General features: G+C 33.3%; 1 protein-coding gene across 1 annotated transcript in view; it reads left to right on the top strand.

Annotated features, from left to right (window-relative positions):
* The window catches only part of AGMO (alkylglycerol monooxygenase), a 282,907-nt gene that overhangs the window by 134,820 nt on the left and 129,372 nt on the right, over positions 1–18,715 (top strand). The window contains exons 6-10 of the mRNA XM_006911959.1: positions 2,758–2,824; positions 5,175–5,240; positions 5,330–5,409; positions 9,183–9,317; positions 11,154–11,270. Of these exons, the coding sequence (XP_006912021.1) occupies positions 2,758–2,824; positions 5,175–5,240; positions 5,330–5,409; positions 9,183–9,317; positions 11,154–11,270 (465 nt within the window). The remainder of the gene's footprint in view (positions 1–2,757; positions 2,825–5,174; positions 5,241–5,329; positions 5,410–9,182; positions 9,318–11,153; positions 11,271–18,715) is intronic.

Raw genomic sequence — 18,715 nt, 5'->3', positions numbered from 1 at the left:
AAAGAGCTTGACATTAAAAAAATAATGTACTCAGCCAAGGCTCCGATCATCTGAATGCGCTCGCCATTTGTGTGGCTTTATATCTGGCTGCACATATGCCAGGACCAAGGATTAGAAGTGCATCTGGGTAGCAGACCCCAGCTAGTGTAGACTCTCCACCGCTTTTTGTTGTCTGTTTTTGTAACATATGTTAGGCACACAGAGACAAACAAGGATAAAATGTTTTTCTCCTTTCCCAACTGGTTCTCTGCCAGAGATCCAAAGCCCAACCAAAGCATCAGGTTTCAGTGTTCTGACTACTGAGAAAGCCCCACTTTCTTGTTCTCTATCCATCACCATTCTACTTCTCAATAAATATTTTCCACCAAAAACAAAGCCGTGGGTTCCAATAAAATACAGAGTTATTTCTACTTACTCTCCTCCCAATTACTGGTTATTAATATTGTATTAGTGGCATAATACCTTATTTCATAGGACTGTAGTCTGATCAAGAATTATATATTCACAGTATTTTGAATTTCTGAAATTAAAAAATATATAGTCCTTTGTGTATAAATAAGTTCATTTCAATGAACTAATCAAGAAATCTGTTATTAGAAGCTCATAATACATTTCCCATGAAAATAACTTTAAAAATGGTGATAGACTCTTGTGGGGGAGGGTGAGGGAGGGAGAGAGAGAGAATGAGAGAGAGAGAGAGACTGACTGACTTAAATTAACACGCATAATATAATATATCCTTTGCATGAAAACATTTCTGTCAGTTCCATAGTAGAAAGTTGAGAATCCCTTAGAAACTGGGCAGCAGGATGGCAGGCAATGACTGTTTCTTTCAGGTGTGTTAACAATGGATTTAATGAGATGGTGGCACCTGCCCCATGGAGGGATGCAGCATTGTTATGTGGCAATACTACCATATTTTCTACTTCAAGAGGCTACAGGACCTCACAAGCTGAGGATGGTGTGGCTACTGTAGCAATTCACATTTGCAGACACTTGTAAATTGGATTTTTTAATGTCAGAGATTGCCAAAAAATGATGAAACCCTGCTATATAGAGTTGCAATTTAGAAGTATGTTTGGGACTTCAGGGATCTATTAATATTTTCAACTGGCTAACTGAGCACTGCTATATATGACTAGAGTAACAATTTTTTTTATTTAAAATTTTATCTTAAAAATCTTCAAATATTCAGAGAAGTAGAAAGAATAATAAAGTGCATTTACATGTCTCCATTACTTCCATTAAAAAATCATCGTAGTTTTGATTAGTTTGTATCAGCTATCCCATTTTTTCTTTTTATTTTACATTGCTAAATATTTTGTAGCAAAACTTAAATCTCCTGTCTTAGATAATTCAGTTATACAACTCTGAAAAACAGTTACATTTTCTTATACAATGATAGTCATAATAACTGCCAATAAAAATAGTACTCTGTTTATAATCAATATCCCACATTGTCTATAAAATATCTCTATGATTGACTTGTTCAAATCAGCATCCAAATAAGATTTTCACACTACATTGGTTATTAAATTTTAAATATCTTTTTATCTTAAGCAATCCCATCTCACTGACTTTTTTTTTCTCATATCATTGAATTGTTATCAAATTTATGTCAGTGTCATGATCGTCAGTGGCTGGGTTTTTTCCTTTAAGCATCATTTAACTTATTCCTATATTTCTCATATATCATCTAAATGGAAGTCAACACTAGGGGTGAGTAATTTCTTAAAATATCGTATTGTTTTTGTCATTATATTGATTTTGTCATTGGTAGGGTCTAATAAATCCATTTAGACAGTGATTAAGGAAAAATAAAATATTCTATTATCTGCCACTGTCAATGGAAGAAAGGAAAATGTGATCGCGATTAAAAGGGCTCCCACATTGCCGAATATGTATTGTATAACATACCAACTGTCTTACACATGGCCTGCTTTTCTCGTTTATGACATCTACCCTGTTCCTATACTCCTTAGGATGTACACACTCTGAAATAGGGGATACTTACTGAGAAAAATTGAGAGAGAACATTATAAAGTTATAGAACAGATTTTGGAGGGTCTTTAATTGCAAAAAAAAAATCATATATTTTATATGTTTGACTTTGATTTATGCTTCTAGGATATACTGGTAGATGGTGTATCTATAGGTCAGAGACCAATTAGGATTCTATTTAAATAAACAATCACCTTAGTGCAATAGATAACAGATGCAATAAGTTGTTGTTATATATTATATTAGGTAAAACCAAACCCATAAAATGAATACAATACTGTTATTTTTTCTCCCGTATTTCTGCTCTACTAACATAAATTGTCAAAGATATAGTTGAAAGGTAAAAATAAAATGAGAGAAGTATGCCTGGGCAATAGCACCATTTTACAGTACCATTTTGCATTCTCAGGATATTATTATGTAGATACCATTATTATTTCCATTTTAAAGATGACAAAACAATTATAAAAAGCTTAAGTTATTTTCCCAAGATAACATATTAATAAATGAAGGATCCAGGAACCAAACTGAGGCAGTCTAGCTCTTAACTTACAGTGGACTCTCAGAATAGAATTATGAGCTTATTTTTATCTTTATATGAATACCAGGTGATAGAAAAACTTCTTCCGATTCTGCTACCAACCCTGAAACTTGCAGTATCGCCTAACCCATGTGGGGTTCTGATGTGAGTACTTCTATAATACATATATATTTAATAATAACTGTATGTATAAATATTCCTTTTGTTTTAAACAGGTCATTGATAACCTTGGTCCTTTGGAACTGATTCTTAACACTCCTAGCCATCATAGGGTTCATCATGGTGAGAAAATTTGACATCTTCTTTCTTTCCTTTTTCATAAATTTCACTCATTTCCTGTTTAGAATTTTTAAAAAGTACAGCTCACTGCCAGCATTAATTTTACATAAACATGCTCTTTGAAGCCAAAGCAAATCTGACTGGTTTTCAATGTGAAAATAAAATATAAAAACTGTTCTTGGAGTTATTTCTAAACATAACTTGCCTCTAATCCTAATGTAACTGAAATGTATTCATAAATTGGATATTTTAAATAAATCTTCAGCTAACAACTGTTCAAGAATGATGTTAACATCACATATAGGAATGCTATGTTTTCTAGGATTTGACATTTTCAGTGATTGAGAATTACTATATTTTGTAAATGGAAATACCACTACTAAAAACAGAATACTATAAATAGAATGATGTCATTTATTTCCAAAGACTATGGATATACTAGAGCAATGAGAAAATAATAATAAAAGCGAGATATTTCATGACAAACTTTGGAGGTAAGGTTAGGACTGTAATCTGCAAGTTATCTCAGGGTAAATGCTACAACTGCAAGCACTGCCAGTGAGTATTCTCAGGGCAAATGGGAAATGGGTTAAAAATGATATTATTTTGCATCGTTTCATCACAATTACCCAACATCGTCACACACTGTCCAAATAGGCATTATTTCTGCCTTTGCATCTAGACAAGCTTTATCTCCAAAATAAGATCTGATGAAAAATAAACACCCCTCTTCCCCCCTCCTCCACCCCCCAAAAAGCTCACCTTTTTTATATCTGGCTTTTGGATTTTCCATTTTGTCTAAATCGTCTCAGTTGTGGTGGACAAATGAGTTAAACAGCTGAGTGGTTATACACTTTATGTCTTAAAGGCCACTCCTTGACCCAATGCTGAAGGTCATTTCTATTTAGAACCAGAGAAAGTTCCTGGTCTTGAGAATTGTTCAGATTTGAAGAAAGCCTAACACTTCACTTTTCTGCTTAAAATCTGTGAACAAATTCAAGAGGATCCAATGAAGAGAAAATTTCATGTGGCTAATGCCTAAGGTTTAAAGACACCAGCTTAACAAATAAAAATGTTTACATTTGTGCATCAAAAAGACCCAGACAAGAATATGCATATCAGCATTATTTGTAATAGGAAAAAAAAAAGAGAGATATAATTCACATATTTATCAGCAGTAGAACAGATAAAGTGTAGACTATTCATATAATGGAGAACTATATGCCAATGACAATGCCCAAACTATTACGACATGCAATGGCATGAATAAATCTCACAATGTTGAGAGGAAGAAGCTGATAATAAAAGAATGAATACTATTCTGTTTTTGTAAGTTTCCAGAAGTCAGGCATCACTGGAGCACTGCAAGCCTGCCTTCCCAAGGGGGCAGGTCCCTTTTCCCATGGCAGGGAACAGAGAAGCACAAGCTCCCTTCAAAAGAGGAGAGAACAGGGTCAGGCTGCACATGTTCAATTTCCTCTTCCAAATTCAACAGTTATTCTTCCACCTCGAGGGAATGAATCATTAGTGAGAGCTGGAGAGGCCGAGTGTTATACTCCTAGGGTTCCCTCTGTATAAAAGAGTGGAGAAAACCAAGTCCACCTCAAAGAAGAAATAGTTGCTAGTTTCCTCTGACTTCAGAGCACCTTCCCACACATGTTGCTTTCTTTATATCAGAGTTTCTCAGCCTCAGCACTATTAACATTTTAATATTAATTTTAAAGAGATCAGACAGTTCTTTGGGGGCAGGGAGAGTGTCCTGTGCATTATAGGGTGTTGGTCTTGACACACGAGATGCTGATAATGTCCCCTCCCAGTTGTAATTACCAACAATGCCCCTGACTTCTAACTTAGAGCCACTGTTTACCCATGCACAACCCATGTATGGCCATGGGTTGTGCATCTGTGTAGTCAGCCCCACTCAACTTTTGCACTATGGGAGATTTTTCTTTTGTGTTCACTTTTGAATGTACATTTGCATGTAGGGAAGGTATATAAAGACATGAGGGTAGTTGAGTATTAGAGCAGTGATTTGGTGGGTTAATATTCTCTATCCTTTGATTTAAAACCATTGGATACAATTGTCTTTTACTATTATTAAAGTAACTATGCCCAGCTACTTATATACAGTTTTAAGGAAATCTTTGCTTTTTTTGTAAAACTAACTGAAAAATAAATAAAATAAAAATTCTTTACTAGCAAAGGCTAGTGTTGTTATTAAAAAGACATTCCTAGAAAATCATTCCCTTACCTAAGTCTTAATTTCTGAAGGGATTCTAAAATACAAGATGAAATGTTCCAAAAAGCATAACTTCATTCTTTAAAATATATATTTTTAATATTTTTCTCATAGGCAGAAACCGTTATTGCATAGACAAAAATTATGCCGGCACTCTTATTATATGGGATAGAATTTTTGGTAAGTAAACAGTACCAGAATAAAAAATATTAATTAGTTCCTTAAGTCACAGAAAGCCAAACACCATATCCCTAATGTTTATCTTTCAGGGACCTTCGAGGCAGAGAATAAAAAAGTTGTATATGGTCTGACACATCCCATTAATACATTTGATCCATTCAAGGTGCAGGTAATGTACTTGGTTTTATTCTTTCTGAATTGATTATATTCTATCATAAACATATTTAAAATGAAAATTAGTTTTGAAAGGTGGTAGTATATTATTCTACCTTCCCCAAATATTTTTTTAACTGTAAAAGAATTTGAAAATAACTAGCGCTCAAAGATTTGAATCAAATTGGGCAAAATGTATTTGAAAAACAATTTATAAGAATTTTAAAATATGAATATAAAATGTTTCTTTAGCAAACATATTTTTTCTCAGAATAGACCTGAAATATATTTATGCATTCAGAAGGAGCGGTAGTAAAATGTATAATTAAGGCTGACCCTACAGTAAGAAAAATATTTGCTTCAAGTCTGTATGACTCTGGTTAAAAATTCAACATGAGGCCTTTGCCCTAATCCTCTTGGATCTAAGTGTCAGGAGCTATTATGGGTTGGTTAGGTCTGCACATTACCTCACCTACTACAACTCGTACTAGACCAGTTTTCTGTTAGACATGTGGTATTGGTTGTTCACTGGTCTCAATGGTTGGCACTAGAGAAATGAGGAATGTCTGTGAAGCTTCGATTTGTCAGCAACAGACCACCACAAACACTCCTGGGGTTAGGGACTAGTAAATGAGAAAAAGATAAGAATGCTTAGAAAACAAAAGAGGTCAGTCAGTGACAGTTCTGTCCAGTGGGCTGGGTTTCCAGTGTTCAGTAAGGGAGGAAATTACAGGTTCATGTTGGGTCTAATTTTCAAAATTCTTCAAAATTTTAAGTTGAAATAACAAAATAAATCGATATTTATTGAGTTTTTACTATGTTCAGGGCATTGCTAACAGCTCGGAACAAATATTTAATGTAATCATTACTGAAACCTTATGGTTCTGTTTAGCCCCATTTTTTTCGTGGATGAGACTGCGGTTCCCAGGGTTTAAATAATTCACCCAACTACACAGAGCTTGTCAACTGCAAACTTAACCAAGACGGGTTACTGGTGAAGCCCAAAACTTGCTTAACTCTGTGTAAACTTTACACTGTGCTGCCTCTTTACAGAAAAAGCCATCACAAATTGCCTTAATTTTTCAGGTTAAAGGCATTTTTATATCACACTTTGAAATAGAAAAATTGATAATTTCTTTTTTTCTTATCTACAAGGCATCTCTCTCTCTCTCTCTCTCTCTCTCTCTCTCTCTCCCCCTCCCTCCCTCCCTCTCATTACTAAGAACGTATCACTCGGGAGAATGCTAAAGAAATATTTCAGGGTGCTTTCTTAATAATAAGCTTTATAGAATTGAAACCAATTTAGAAATAATACATTGAGAGCTACTTTTTCCACTTGGTATAATCCTGTCTCTGTCATGCGGAGATTAAAAAGGAAATAGACAACTTGGTCTCTGTCCTCTATGAGAGAGACTTTCAAATTTAATGTGCATACGAATCATGGGAGAATGTTAGTGAAATACAGATTCTGTTCAGTAGGTCTCAGGTCTGTCCAAGATTCTGTTTCTGATGAGCTCCCAGGTGACATCTATGATTCACAGCTGGTTTTAAGTAGAAAGGCTTTAGAAGTGCGCACCCTTGCTGAAGAAAAGCAGTTCATATTGAGACAGAATCAGAGACTGAGAACTGTATAACATGAGATGCACAAATAATTAGATGATTAGGATTTGGAGAAAGACAATATTCAGACAATCGCAAGTATTTTGAGCTGCTGTTGAATCTACATCACGTTCAAACCTTCGAGCATGTACCCCTCACATAATCATTTCCTTTAGTGTAGTAATTGTCACAACTGTGTCTTAAGTTTAGTCTTCCACATGCTCACTCAATGATTAGAAATGTCAAGTTAGCAAGTTATGATAATTAGAAGCTCTGAAACTGTGAAAACATATACTTACTTTCATTTATATTCCTTTACGTTCAGCTAAATTTCACACCTTTCCTTCGGAGACATTAAAAGCAATTTAAGATGGCCTTCACTAGATGGAGATTTTTTTCTCCCTTATTATTCAGCATAAATCATTCACTTCGGTTTCCTTTGGAGTTCAGGAGTTTCAGGGCATTGGATAGCAAATAAATGAGAAAGTACTCTATTTTAAAACATTACCATATATTTCTTGTGGCTTGTATTTAGTAAGATAGCAGTAAAATTGCACCCAGTTTTCAAAACTACACAACAGAGAAGTATATTAATGTGTGTTATAACTCCTAAGCACATTAATTTTCTGTTTTATTATCATTGCAAAGCCCCACGATGTTTCCATCTAACATTTTCTTTTTACTCAAAAACTTCTCCACTAAATCCTACATGGTTCCTTAATTGCTTAAGATTCCTTATTGCAATATTTCAAGCAATTTTTAAAGTGATTTTTGTAATCCTAGCAATTTGAATTCTTTGAGACATTGAAAATGTCAGTGAGACCACAAATTCTGATGGAGTCAAAACTTCTTTCTACATTAATTTATTACTACACTTGTAATAGAACTCATTTCTAGAGTCTATAGCTGATGTCCAACCTCTAGGGTTATTTTTAATCCTATGATGCATTATGATGACAAGTATGGCATTTATAGCTAATTATCCTAATAACTAATATTTATTGGGTATTTATTATGAACGGGCATACTTTTAACTTCTGTACACAACAAATATGTGTCATTTAAAGAGTGTGGATTCCTGCTATAAGCCTCAAAGCAAACTTTTGACTCAGCAAACTTTTCCTTTTCTTATTATAGAATATAGTCTATTTAATACTTAGAAGTCTACTATCAGAAATAACTTTTTGTTTGTTCGTTTAGTTGGCATACAATATTATCTTAGTTTCAGGTGTACGACATAGCGATTAGACATCTATAGAACTCACAAAGTGATCACTCCAATAAATCGTGCCCTTCTGACACTGTGTATAGTTATTACAATATTATTTGCTATATTCTTTATATTATACTTTCTATCTCCATGACTATTTTGTAATTACCAATTTGTACTTCTTAATTCATTCTCTCTTTTTCACTGACTCCTCCAACCTCCCTTCCATCTGGTAACCCTCAAAATGTTCTCTATATCTATGAGCTTGTTTCTGTTTTGTTTTGTTTTATTTTGTTTTGTTTTGTTCTTTAGATTCTACATATACATGCTGTCATATGGCATTTGTCTTTCTCTCTCTGATTTATTTGAATGAGTAGAATAGCCTCTAGGTCCGTCATGAAATATCTTTTTCCATCTCATTACTTTTAGTCTGTGTGTGTCTTTTAATTCGAAGAGAAATATAGCTTTGAATAGTGTTCCTTAAAATGACATGTTTATCTATAACTCAATACAGTAAATAAAAGATTATTTTTAAATGTTTCATATGTGCAGTGTTTGTATATTTTCACATTCAACCTAATATCCACTTAGTAAGACTTTATTAAAGAATTCATTAGACATAGATATTGAGTACACAGGCTGCTAGTTAATTTCATTGCATGCAAATCCCCTTAATTCATTTTTTCTACTTTGCTGATTTTCTAAACAGTCTATTTTTTAATTTCAAAATTATATTTTTGTGGAGCTTCAGAAATATTGACAATATTTAAATTTAAAAGAATGCATAATGCATAGAATGAATTGTAATCTATAATGCAATTGCATATTAATTAATAATAATGCAATTATATATAACCTATATATTAAAGAAAATATGTACATTACATTAAACAATAAAATAAAATACATGATTATTGTATTTAATCTTTTTTGTTAAGACTTTTTCTTATTTTAAATAAACTGTATTTTTATTCTTCTAGTTCCACCATTTAGTTTACATATGGACTACATTCTGGGCCACACCTGGATTCTTCAATAAGTTTTCTGTCATATTTAAAGGACCAGGATGGGGTCCAGGTAAACCAAGACTTGGACTGAGTGAAGAAATCCCAGAGGTAAGTAGAGTTCATGGGTTTGATGATAGTGAAGATTAGTCTCATATTGTCCAGTATATAGCCAGCTTGTATATATGCTGACTTATGTAAATCCGAAAAAGAAAAGATGTTCCCTTAGGCACAAGCAGCCTTGTGGTGCATAACTTAATGAGTGAACACCACCTAGGGGCCAATAAGAGGGGTGCCTTTTCCCAGGCAGACACTGCCTCTTACCAGGGAACATGGTTTAGGGGACAGAACAGGGGAGACTGGTTTTCAGATCCACCTAAAACCCACAGCCTTCATGTAGTGCAGAAACTCACGTGACTCATCACAGAATCCTAAAACACTAGAGATGGAGAAAGCCTTAAAGATGATTCAGTCTAGTCTTTGTTTTGTTCGTGAAAGACAGATCTCCAGGATGGAAGGTCAAAAGTTACACCAAGGTGATGGAGTTATTGGAATAAACTATAACTCTAGTGTGATAACGTTAAATATAGAAATACTATTTAAAAACAAAAAAAATAAGCAAGATAGAGACTTAAAACACTGGAAACCAAATGAAAAATTCAGTTTCATCTCAAGTTCCTCTTACACACAGGGAAAGGAATTTATTTGCAATCATTCAGGATATATATTATAATTCTTTATCAAAATAACTTCCATTAATAGTAATATTGAAACAAGAGAAATGGTAAACTTCTGTTTATTTCAATGATAATTATGAATATAAAAATTACCCAATATTTCAAGGAAATAAAATCATGTCTTATGTGGGTATTATTATTATTTTCAGAAAATCATGATCTAAATAAGGATGTTTTCTCATCTAGTCATGAAAGCTGCTGTGTCAGAATTTCCCAGATATTTGGTTATGTTCAAAATTGGTCATGTAATAATGTTCTAATTTGGTATAGGTGAAAATATTTTGTTTATTTCAGTTCCAAAACAGTCTAATTTACTATGGCCTATTTATTTATTTATTTTTCAATAGAGAATCTAAAGGAAAATTTTAAAGTCATATTGTGTCTTAAATTTTCATTTATAAAATAGAATTGTAGTGTTTCTGGGAAACTCCGTAGTTGGGAAAGTCATTTCCAATACATCAGTATTTCCCTTGGAGGTATAATTATCTACACTACCCAAAGTTGCCTTCCATTTTCTCTTTTGCTATACTTTCATATATAATCCTGGATATATTTTTGTACTCATATTTTTATATCTCATATTTTCATGTTTATTTTGGTTATCTTGATCATCAGTACACATTGTTGAATCAATTCTTACAGTGCTATATGTGAGATATAAACCTAAAAGCAACAAATGAACAGGACAAACAGAGACTCATGGACATGGACTATAGACTAGTGGTTACCAGAGGTTACAGAGTAGGGGAGGAACGGGGAGGTAGATGAGGTAAAGGGGGTCGATTATAGGGGTATAGGGGGAGGGTGAAGTGGGTAAGGGGATCAAATATATGGTAGCTGAAGGAAATTGGACTCTGGGTGGTGAACACACAATAGAATATACTGATGTCAAATGATAATGTACACCTGAAAATTATATAATCGAATTAATTAATATTACCTCAATAAACTTAATTAAAAAAATTCTTAAAGTGCTCTACATAAGGCAGACTAAATCAGAATTGTAATGCTTCTGAAATGGAAAACAAGTCTCCCAACTTTTACATTGTTTTTCTGTCCAAAAAAATGAATGTTAGCATCATTTTGGGGGGAAATAATAGCAAAACTTTTCATTTAATTTTGCATTACTCATCTTCAATAGTGTGAATCTCAATGAGAGGAATAAGCCAGAAAGTGATATAAAAGAAAGACTTCTTTCTTGTCTTCTTAGGTTACAGGGAAAGAAGTTCCCTTATCATCATCAGCGTCTCGACTATTAAGGATATATGCGGTTATACAGTTTGCTCTGATGCTAGCCTTTTATGAAGATACCTTTGCAGATAAAGCTGTGAGTGCTCTCCATTTTAAATAGCGTGAAAAATTATCTGTCATTCTGTTCAACAAAATATCTCACATTTAAACAAGTAAATTATTTCTTCTAAACTATTGAATGTAAATTAATTATATGTCCAAAGTGTTTTAGTATAGAATATTCATGAAATGATATACGATTAACCTAAATCATAAATAGGAAATAATTTGTCACGAATAAATTCCTCGACAGTTCAAGAAAAGTACACCAGAGATTAGCATTAAATGTGTTTGGGAAAGCATACTTCATATGAATTTTAACATACTTACCTTCAGTTAGAGAATACCCTGATACCTTTACACGAAGTTTTCAATGTTGGGTTTACTTCATTTGTTTTGTTCTTTCTAAACATTCAGAATATTTGACTTGTCTTATTCAAACAGGGTTTAGAATCTGGATTCTAATTCAGGCATTACCACCTGGGAGTTATTTTTTGGCCACATATGAATATTTTCACTATCTACATTTTGGAGAAAACAAAAATTACATAATGTATGTAAAAATGCACTGTAAATTATAAAAATATAAAAAACAGGTATTTTTAAATGCTTGTTTTGTTTTCTAGATTTATTTACATTATATTCTTCCAAAAAAGATTTACAGTAGTTCGAGGCCCATAAATTATAGTAAGATAACTATGTGGAAGTAGGTGAGATTAAAAATAGAATCACAGATGAGTAAAAAAAAAAATCAGTATCTTTGACTCTGTTACCAAGAAAATGTGTACATTATGAAATAATCTCACTAAATCAGGAATTTTCAGGGCTCACATAGTAGCTCTGTTTGAATAAAGAAATGAGAGGAGTTTTTATTTTCAGTAAAATTATGGTTTAGTATACCTATTTCTTTTTAAGGTATATAGAATACCTCATATTGCTGGATAAAATACACTTTATAATCCTCTTTAAATGCATTACATAGATGAATTGGCAAAAATTTTGAGGTACTCCGTAGAGGCTAAAAATGTTGAGAAAATGTGAATTCATTGAGGAAACAGTGCTAATCCTTAAAGCTGCCCCAGGGCATTGAACAATCTCTGTTTGGTTGAGACCTACAGAGACCAGACAAAGCCAAGAACCTCGCATAGGTGGGAAGTCAGATAAAGAACTTTAAACAAAACAACTGAAACCAAAAAGAAATACTTTCCTTAAAGGGACAGGGGTGGATGAAAGAAAGCATGGAAAGGAAACTTGCCTATACTGGACTTGGCTACTAGAAGGCAAAACAAAAAGTCTTCCCTGAGAATTATTAACTACAAACCAGCCCTCACTCAGATATGGATACAGAATACACATAACTTATAACCACTGCTTTATAAGCCAAAGATAAAAATATAGTTTAAAGTTATCATATATTAGGTCTCATGTGTTCAAAGACCCATGTTCAAATGATGCTTATAGCAATTTCTTAAACCCAACTTTCAGCATATTTCCATAGATAAAGTCTCAATGATTATGAACTCAGAGATAAAAAGCACAGAAACACTAGAAGAAACCCAACATTCGTAGAAACAAAAAAGCAACAGACTAAAACTCTCAAAAAAAAAAAATTTTGGAAATAAAATCAGTTAAAACATAAATTAAGTAAGTTTAATGTTTGAAAAAGTAAAGTTGAAGAAATTAAGAAAAAAATTTACAATTATGAGAGATCAACAAATAAGACTATAAAAAATGAGGCATATTTAGAAATAATCAAATTAAACTTCTAGAACACAAAAATATAATGGACATGAGGAAGTCAATGACTTAGCAGTTTAAAGACTAATGAAGAGAGATTAGTGCATTAAAAGACAGTGCCAAAAAATATATTATACAATGCTAAAAGACAATGAGATTTTTTTAAATGACATAAGCTATCTTGAAACATGAAGAATACTATGAAAAATTCTTTAAAAGATACAAGAATCCAGAAAAAAATAAATAAATATAAATATGATTAGTGGACAGTGAATCCAGGCAATATAAATTACCCTTTTCAAAGAATAAGTTTGTGATATTGACAGATATCAGTCCATCCATGAAAACCCCCAAAGTAATAGAAATAAATAAATAATATGTACAGAAAAATGAGTCTACTATAGGGTTATTTTTGATAATTTTAATACATCAACCCTATAAAATTATCTAAGAAAGAAGTCTACTTGAAGTAGGTTACTGAGTATGTTAGGCTGGACTTTTTGGTTGTACGTGACAGAAATTCAACCCAGAGTGAATTTATTAACTCATATAACTGAAGAGTCTGGAATTTTTCTTCCTCTTGCTGTGCTGGATTCAGTGAGTCTAATGTCATTAGGTATCTTCTCATTCCTTCTCACAGCTATGCTTTTCTCAAAGTACAGATTCTGTTATAGACTCTCAGCCTTCATGATAACAAACTGGCTACCAGAAGCTCCAGCTTTAAAAACTGCCACGTGAAGAACTCAAGAAGCGAAAGCTGTAAATTGGAGTCTGATGTTAAGGGTTAGTTCATCTGGAAATTACTGAACCAAGCAATGTGATCAAGCCTGGATCACAGACCATTCAGTCTATGTACAGGAAGACGGTCAGCTCCACAGGATCCTCATGCTCTGAGAGAAGGGATAAGATAGTTTGAAAGAAAAATTAAGATGATAGTATATAGGAAAAAGAGCAATAGATTTCCATAGGCAAATATAAAAAATGTTAGCTCCATAGGCAAATATGAAAAATGTTAGCTCTATATAAGCCATTGTCATTCATAAATAAATGATTTGAACTTGTTTTAAAAAAATGTGCTTTAAACACTTATAAAATGCTTAGTAACATATAAACCTTCCTGCAGGATACTAGAAATGTCTAATAATATAATGGAAGGACATATATTAGCTTACTATTTGCTCTTTTATATATGTGCTACTACTAGTGAAACCAATTCCACATTGTAGCAGGTTCATTTGCCTTTAGCTTCAAAAGAGACAAAATTTGGAACCAAGAATTCATTTCAGGAACAAAGGTTTCTTAAAAGCAGCATGAACTATTTCACTCTTAGCAGTGTGCATGTAGTTATCAAACTACCATAATTGTTAGGCTTATTAATCGCTTAACCTAAGGCCTCATAATCATCTCTTCAAGTATTACATAATTAACCCATAATCGATTACTTGTTAAGTTACTGTTATCTTAATTCGTTCACCAAAATTATGACAAAAGTATGCAAGCTTGAACAGAGCTCAGGTAGTTGAATGAAACCAGAAGAAAAGTTAGATTATCTGCATCTAAATATCTAACTCTCACTATACTGATCAATGTTGAGTAGTTTGCATTATTGAATTTTTTCAGTTGTACTAAATGAAATCCCAAAATAAATTATAAATGCTTTTAGAAACAAAAATGGAAATCCATCCATTTTAATTTTGAAATAGAGACCCTTAAATTTTGTTCACTAAGAGATTTGAATGTCTAAGCATGTATGAGTGTTTCCTGGGTAAAAATATAGTCAAACATTATGTATATTAAAAGATATAACATGGTTTATACAAAATTTTTCTACGGCCATAAAAACTATATGAAAAACTCATGTAGATATATTGGCAAAGAGAAATATCAAGAGTTGAAATCCTTTTCAAACTGATATTAGATTGGAGACAGCTTCATTCCTGACACAAATTAATAATGAAAAGATGCATTTGCTTGTTTCCCATGCGTTTTTTTTTTTCTCTAAAAACGTGCTGTACAACTAGGAAAAAAGTTCTCTTGTTTGCAAAATTCTATAGTATCTTTCTAGTCCCAGAGATGTTTGAAAGCCTATGAAGACATTAAACTCCAACAGCAATTCTTTATTTCCAGATTCACTGTAGCCAGTAATCACATAGAAAAGTTATGGCTGACTTCTAGTTGGGGACCCTGTTGTGGTCCCACAGCCTTTTTCATTTATGCATATACCAGCGTAGATAAATACTTGTTTCATGTGTGCAAGTTTTGTATAAATAATTTTGAGAGTCAAAAAAGCAATTTGATGGCCACCGCAAAGGTGTAAAAGGCACATTCCTTTCTTTCTGAAACTTGCAATGCATACATTTAAATATATAATGTTTGGTTTAATGATATGAGCCACAGACTTTTATGTTGATTTTGGTTTAGGAATGCTTGGGAAATCAATTCCTTAGCTGCCAGGGTCCACACCATGGAGTGATATCATGAATACACATTTGAAATGAAAATATAGATGCACAAGTATGTCCAAAGTGAAATTGTGAAGTCAATGCTATCCTTTTAAATATACACACTCAAAACAGTTTGAATATTTAACAGTCTTATAATAGAATGTGTAATAACCTTACTACAGATATGTTTTAACACAAATTTTTTGATGATATATTTCAAGTTAATGAGGTATCTGAGAATATCCAATATAAATTTAGAAACAGATTTGTGTAGTTTTAAATTCTCCTGGATGTTATACTCTGTAAAACATTACGGGCACTGCAGTTTTATAACTAATATTTTCATGTTGACATATTTTAACAGACCCTTTGGAAAAAATCAACATATTTAGGCGTACTATCATAACAGAGAGTGTCACTTGCACAAGTTTGATCTAGCCTACATCCTACATAAAACCTCTCAATATCCAGTGTATACTATTTTCTTCCAGTGCAACCCATTGGGATTTAATTTAATTTCCTAAAGTTTTAGGTAGTAACTGAAGTAATGTGAAAAAAAATGTAAGCCAAAATGAGCGTCAATTATAACTTAAAGCCATGAAATAAATGTATTAAATGTGTAGTAAAGAAAGGGTATAAGCAAAAGCTACCTGACTAAGAAGCATAGACTTCAGTAACTTAAAAAAAAGTGACCGTAATGGATTCCAATTAAAAATATAACTCTAGTTCACTATATTGAAATATAATAAAGTAGAAAAGTACATGTTAAAAATGTCACATATCAAATAGTGAAATATTAACTGAATTTAAATATATCTTCACACTATTAGTACTGTCTCAAATTTGATCAGTATCAGGAAGCTCCTTTAAAAGTTATCATATAATAAACACAATCAATCATAAACTGCTTATAATTTGAATTTTGATCTCATTTTCATTTATTAAAAATATGTAAAAATTAAATATTTTAATTTAGCTTTGGAAACTCCAAATCTAAATGTACATTTCTTGGAAATTACATTTTCTTGTTACAAGTAATCCTCATGGAAAGGAAGTTTGTCTCTCTGAGACTGTCTTTTAATATCTCTTTTTTCTCTTTTGTATTTTGGGAAATAACAGAAGGATATATAGCTTATATTCCCATGTGTTTCCTACTGAAAAAAAATAAAAGTTTTCTAGCTAAAGAATGGAAAAAGTCGATGTGCTGATTTTACTGAGATCTTTCTTGTAGCAAATACTAATAATTCAGCGTGGATTTATTAACCCCAAAAACAGTTCCATCAAAGAAATATGTGTAGACATGGGTTGTGGGACCTTTCATTGCTGAGATTCCTTAGACTTAGAGTAATTATTAACCAATACTGAGACAAGACCCTTCTATATTCCCTACCCAAAGCCCAGTGAATCATGAGGTTGTCCAGTCTGGCTGGTGGGAACATGTACCATAGCAGGCATTGCAAGCTCTAATCCCTTTCTGGCCTCCGATTATTTCCTCACATGTATGACCTGAGATGCTAGAGTCAATTGGTACCCTCTGCAGATTTCTCAAGTTCTCTCTATGTGGCTCCCTCCTGTTTGGTACTAAACAATAGCCTTCTTGGTTTCTCACAAATCCCAACTCCTCTTCCTCACTCAGGAAGCCCACCAAGTTACCCTGGGTTCCCTCTGTGCTGCAGCCTAGAAACTTTCTCAAGATAGTAAGCTGGGGTAATAGCAGAAGTCAGGCCATTTACATCCCATTTTTCCTGGAATCAATGACCTTTATTGCCTTGTGTCCAGTGTCGTGAAACAATTGTTTCAAATATATTGCTGGGTTTTTTTTTTTTTTCGAGCGAAACTATAGATAAAACCTTGTTTCTTATCTCGTCAGGTGCAAGATCATTTTTTAAAAAAGTGAATGATAGTTTAAAATATAATTGTAACAAAATATTCTTTAAGTATTTAGTTAAAAATTTTTAAATGCAAATTTTTGCTTTTATTTTTTATACAAGTTTGTAGAAATGCACTAACTCCATATCAATTCAATGTTGCTGATCTATATATTTATTATACTTTTTAGCCAACATATTTTTTCACCTTTGATATATTTATTTTATTTGCTCCTTGCTTGAAATTCTAGAAAATATTTATTCTAATCATATTCCTTTCCATGCATTTCAACAATAACCACATAGAAAGTGAAATTTTAGGGAAAAAAAGAGTAAAGTCAATAATGACAAATTTTTTTAAAGAGCAAGATTTTATTTTAAGATAGATTCTTGAGATTCACATAGAATTACAAATTGTATTATGGTATCGCCTGGAGTTCTGTTCCTGTGTCTATGGGAAGCATCTTGAAATGTTAGGTTTCATCACGAGAAATCCAGAAACTCAAGACATGTGAAAGGTGGAGCCCTCAGAGTCACAGGGATGATGCAGCAGGCCAGCAGGTGAGCCAGCAAACCCAATTTGCTGCCTTCACATCAGAGGTTACAAAGGCTTAAGTACAGATGATTTTGACTTCATTTTAAAGATGTTTGGGAAGATGAACATTTTGAATCAAAATAATGACTTTAGAAGTTCTTTTATACACTTTTTAGGAAAACTTCTAAAAACGCACCACTTTCGTTGGCCCTGGGCAGGCCACAGGCTGCAGCTGAACTCAGCCTATGGAGGAGCCCCTCCCAGAAGACCCTGGGGCAGGAATTTGAGGTGGCCAGCTTCAGACTTAGCTGGAGCACCACCTAGGGCTGCATCTGAGGACAACCCAGCCAAAGGGCAGAATGAGTAGGCACCAGAGTCCTGCTAAAGTGAATTCTGCCTAGTAGGGTTAGCCCCTCACAAGCCAGTCTTCTTAACCTTCTGCCTGAAAGTCAATCCCTCCCATTGATGTGCAAACAGAAACCAAGACTCAACTAAAATAGGAGGCACACACAACTAATACAAGGGACACACCTGGGGCACCTGGTTCCAGTGACCAGGGAAGACTGTGCCATTGGGCCCCACAGGACACCTACTACATAAGGTCACTCTACTAATATAGCAGCCCTATCTGATACTTAGAAACAAACGCAGGGAGGCAGCCAAAATGCAGAGACAAAGAAACATTGCCAAATGAAAGAACAGAACAAAGCTCCAGAAAAAGAACTAAACAAAACAAAGACAAGCACTCTACCTACTAAGTGCAGAGTTCAAAACCAGTCAGAAATAGAAAATACGATAACTAAAATGAAGACTACCTTAAGAGGAATCAACAGTAGATTATATGAAACAGAGAACTGAATCAGCGATTTTGGAGATAAGGTAGCAGAATATGCCAAAC

Source organism: Pteropus alecto, unplaced genomic scaffold (assembly GCF_000325575.1).
Source record: "Pteropus alecto unplaced genomic scaffold, ASM32557v1 scaffold21, whole genome shotgun sequence".
NCBI classification, from domain to species: domain Eukaryota; kingdom Metazoa; phylum Chordata; class Mammalia; order Chiroptera; family Pteropodidae; genus Pteropus; species Pteropus alecto.
This window is presented reverse-complemented; position numbering and strand designations above follow the sequence as displayed.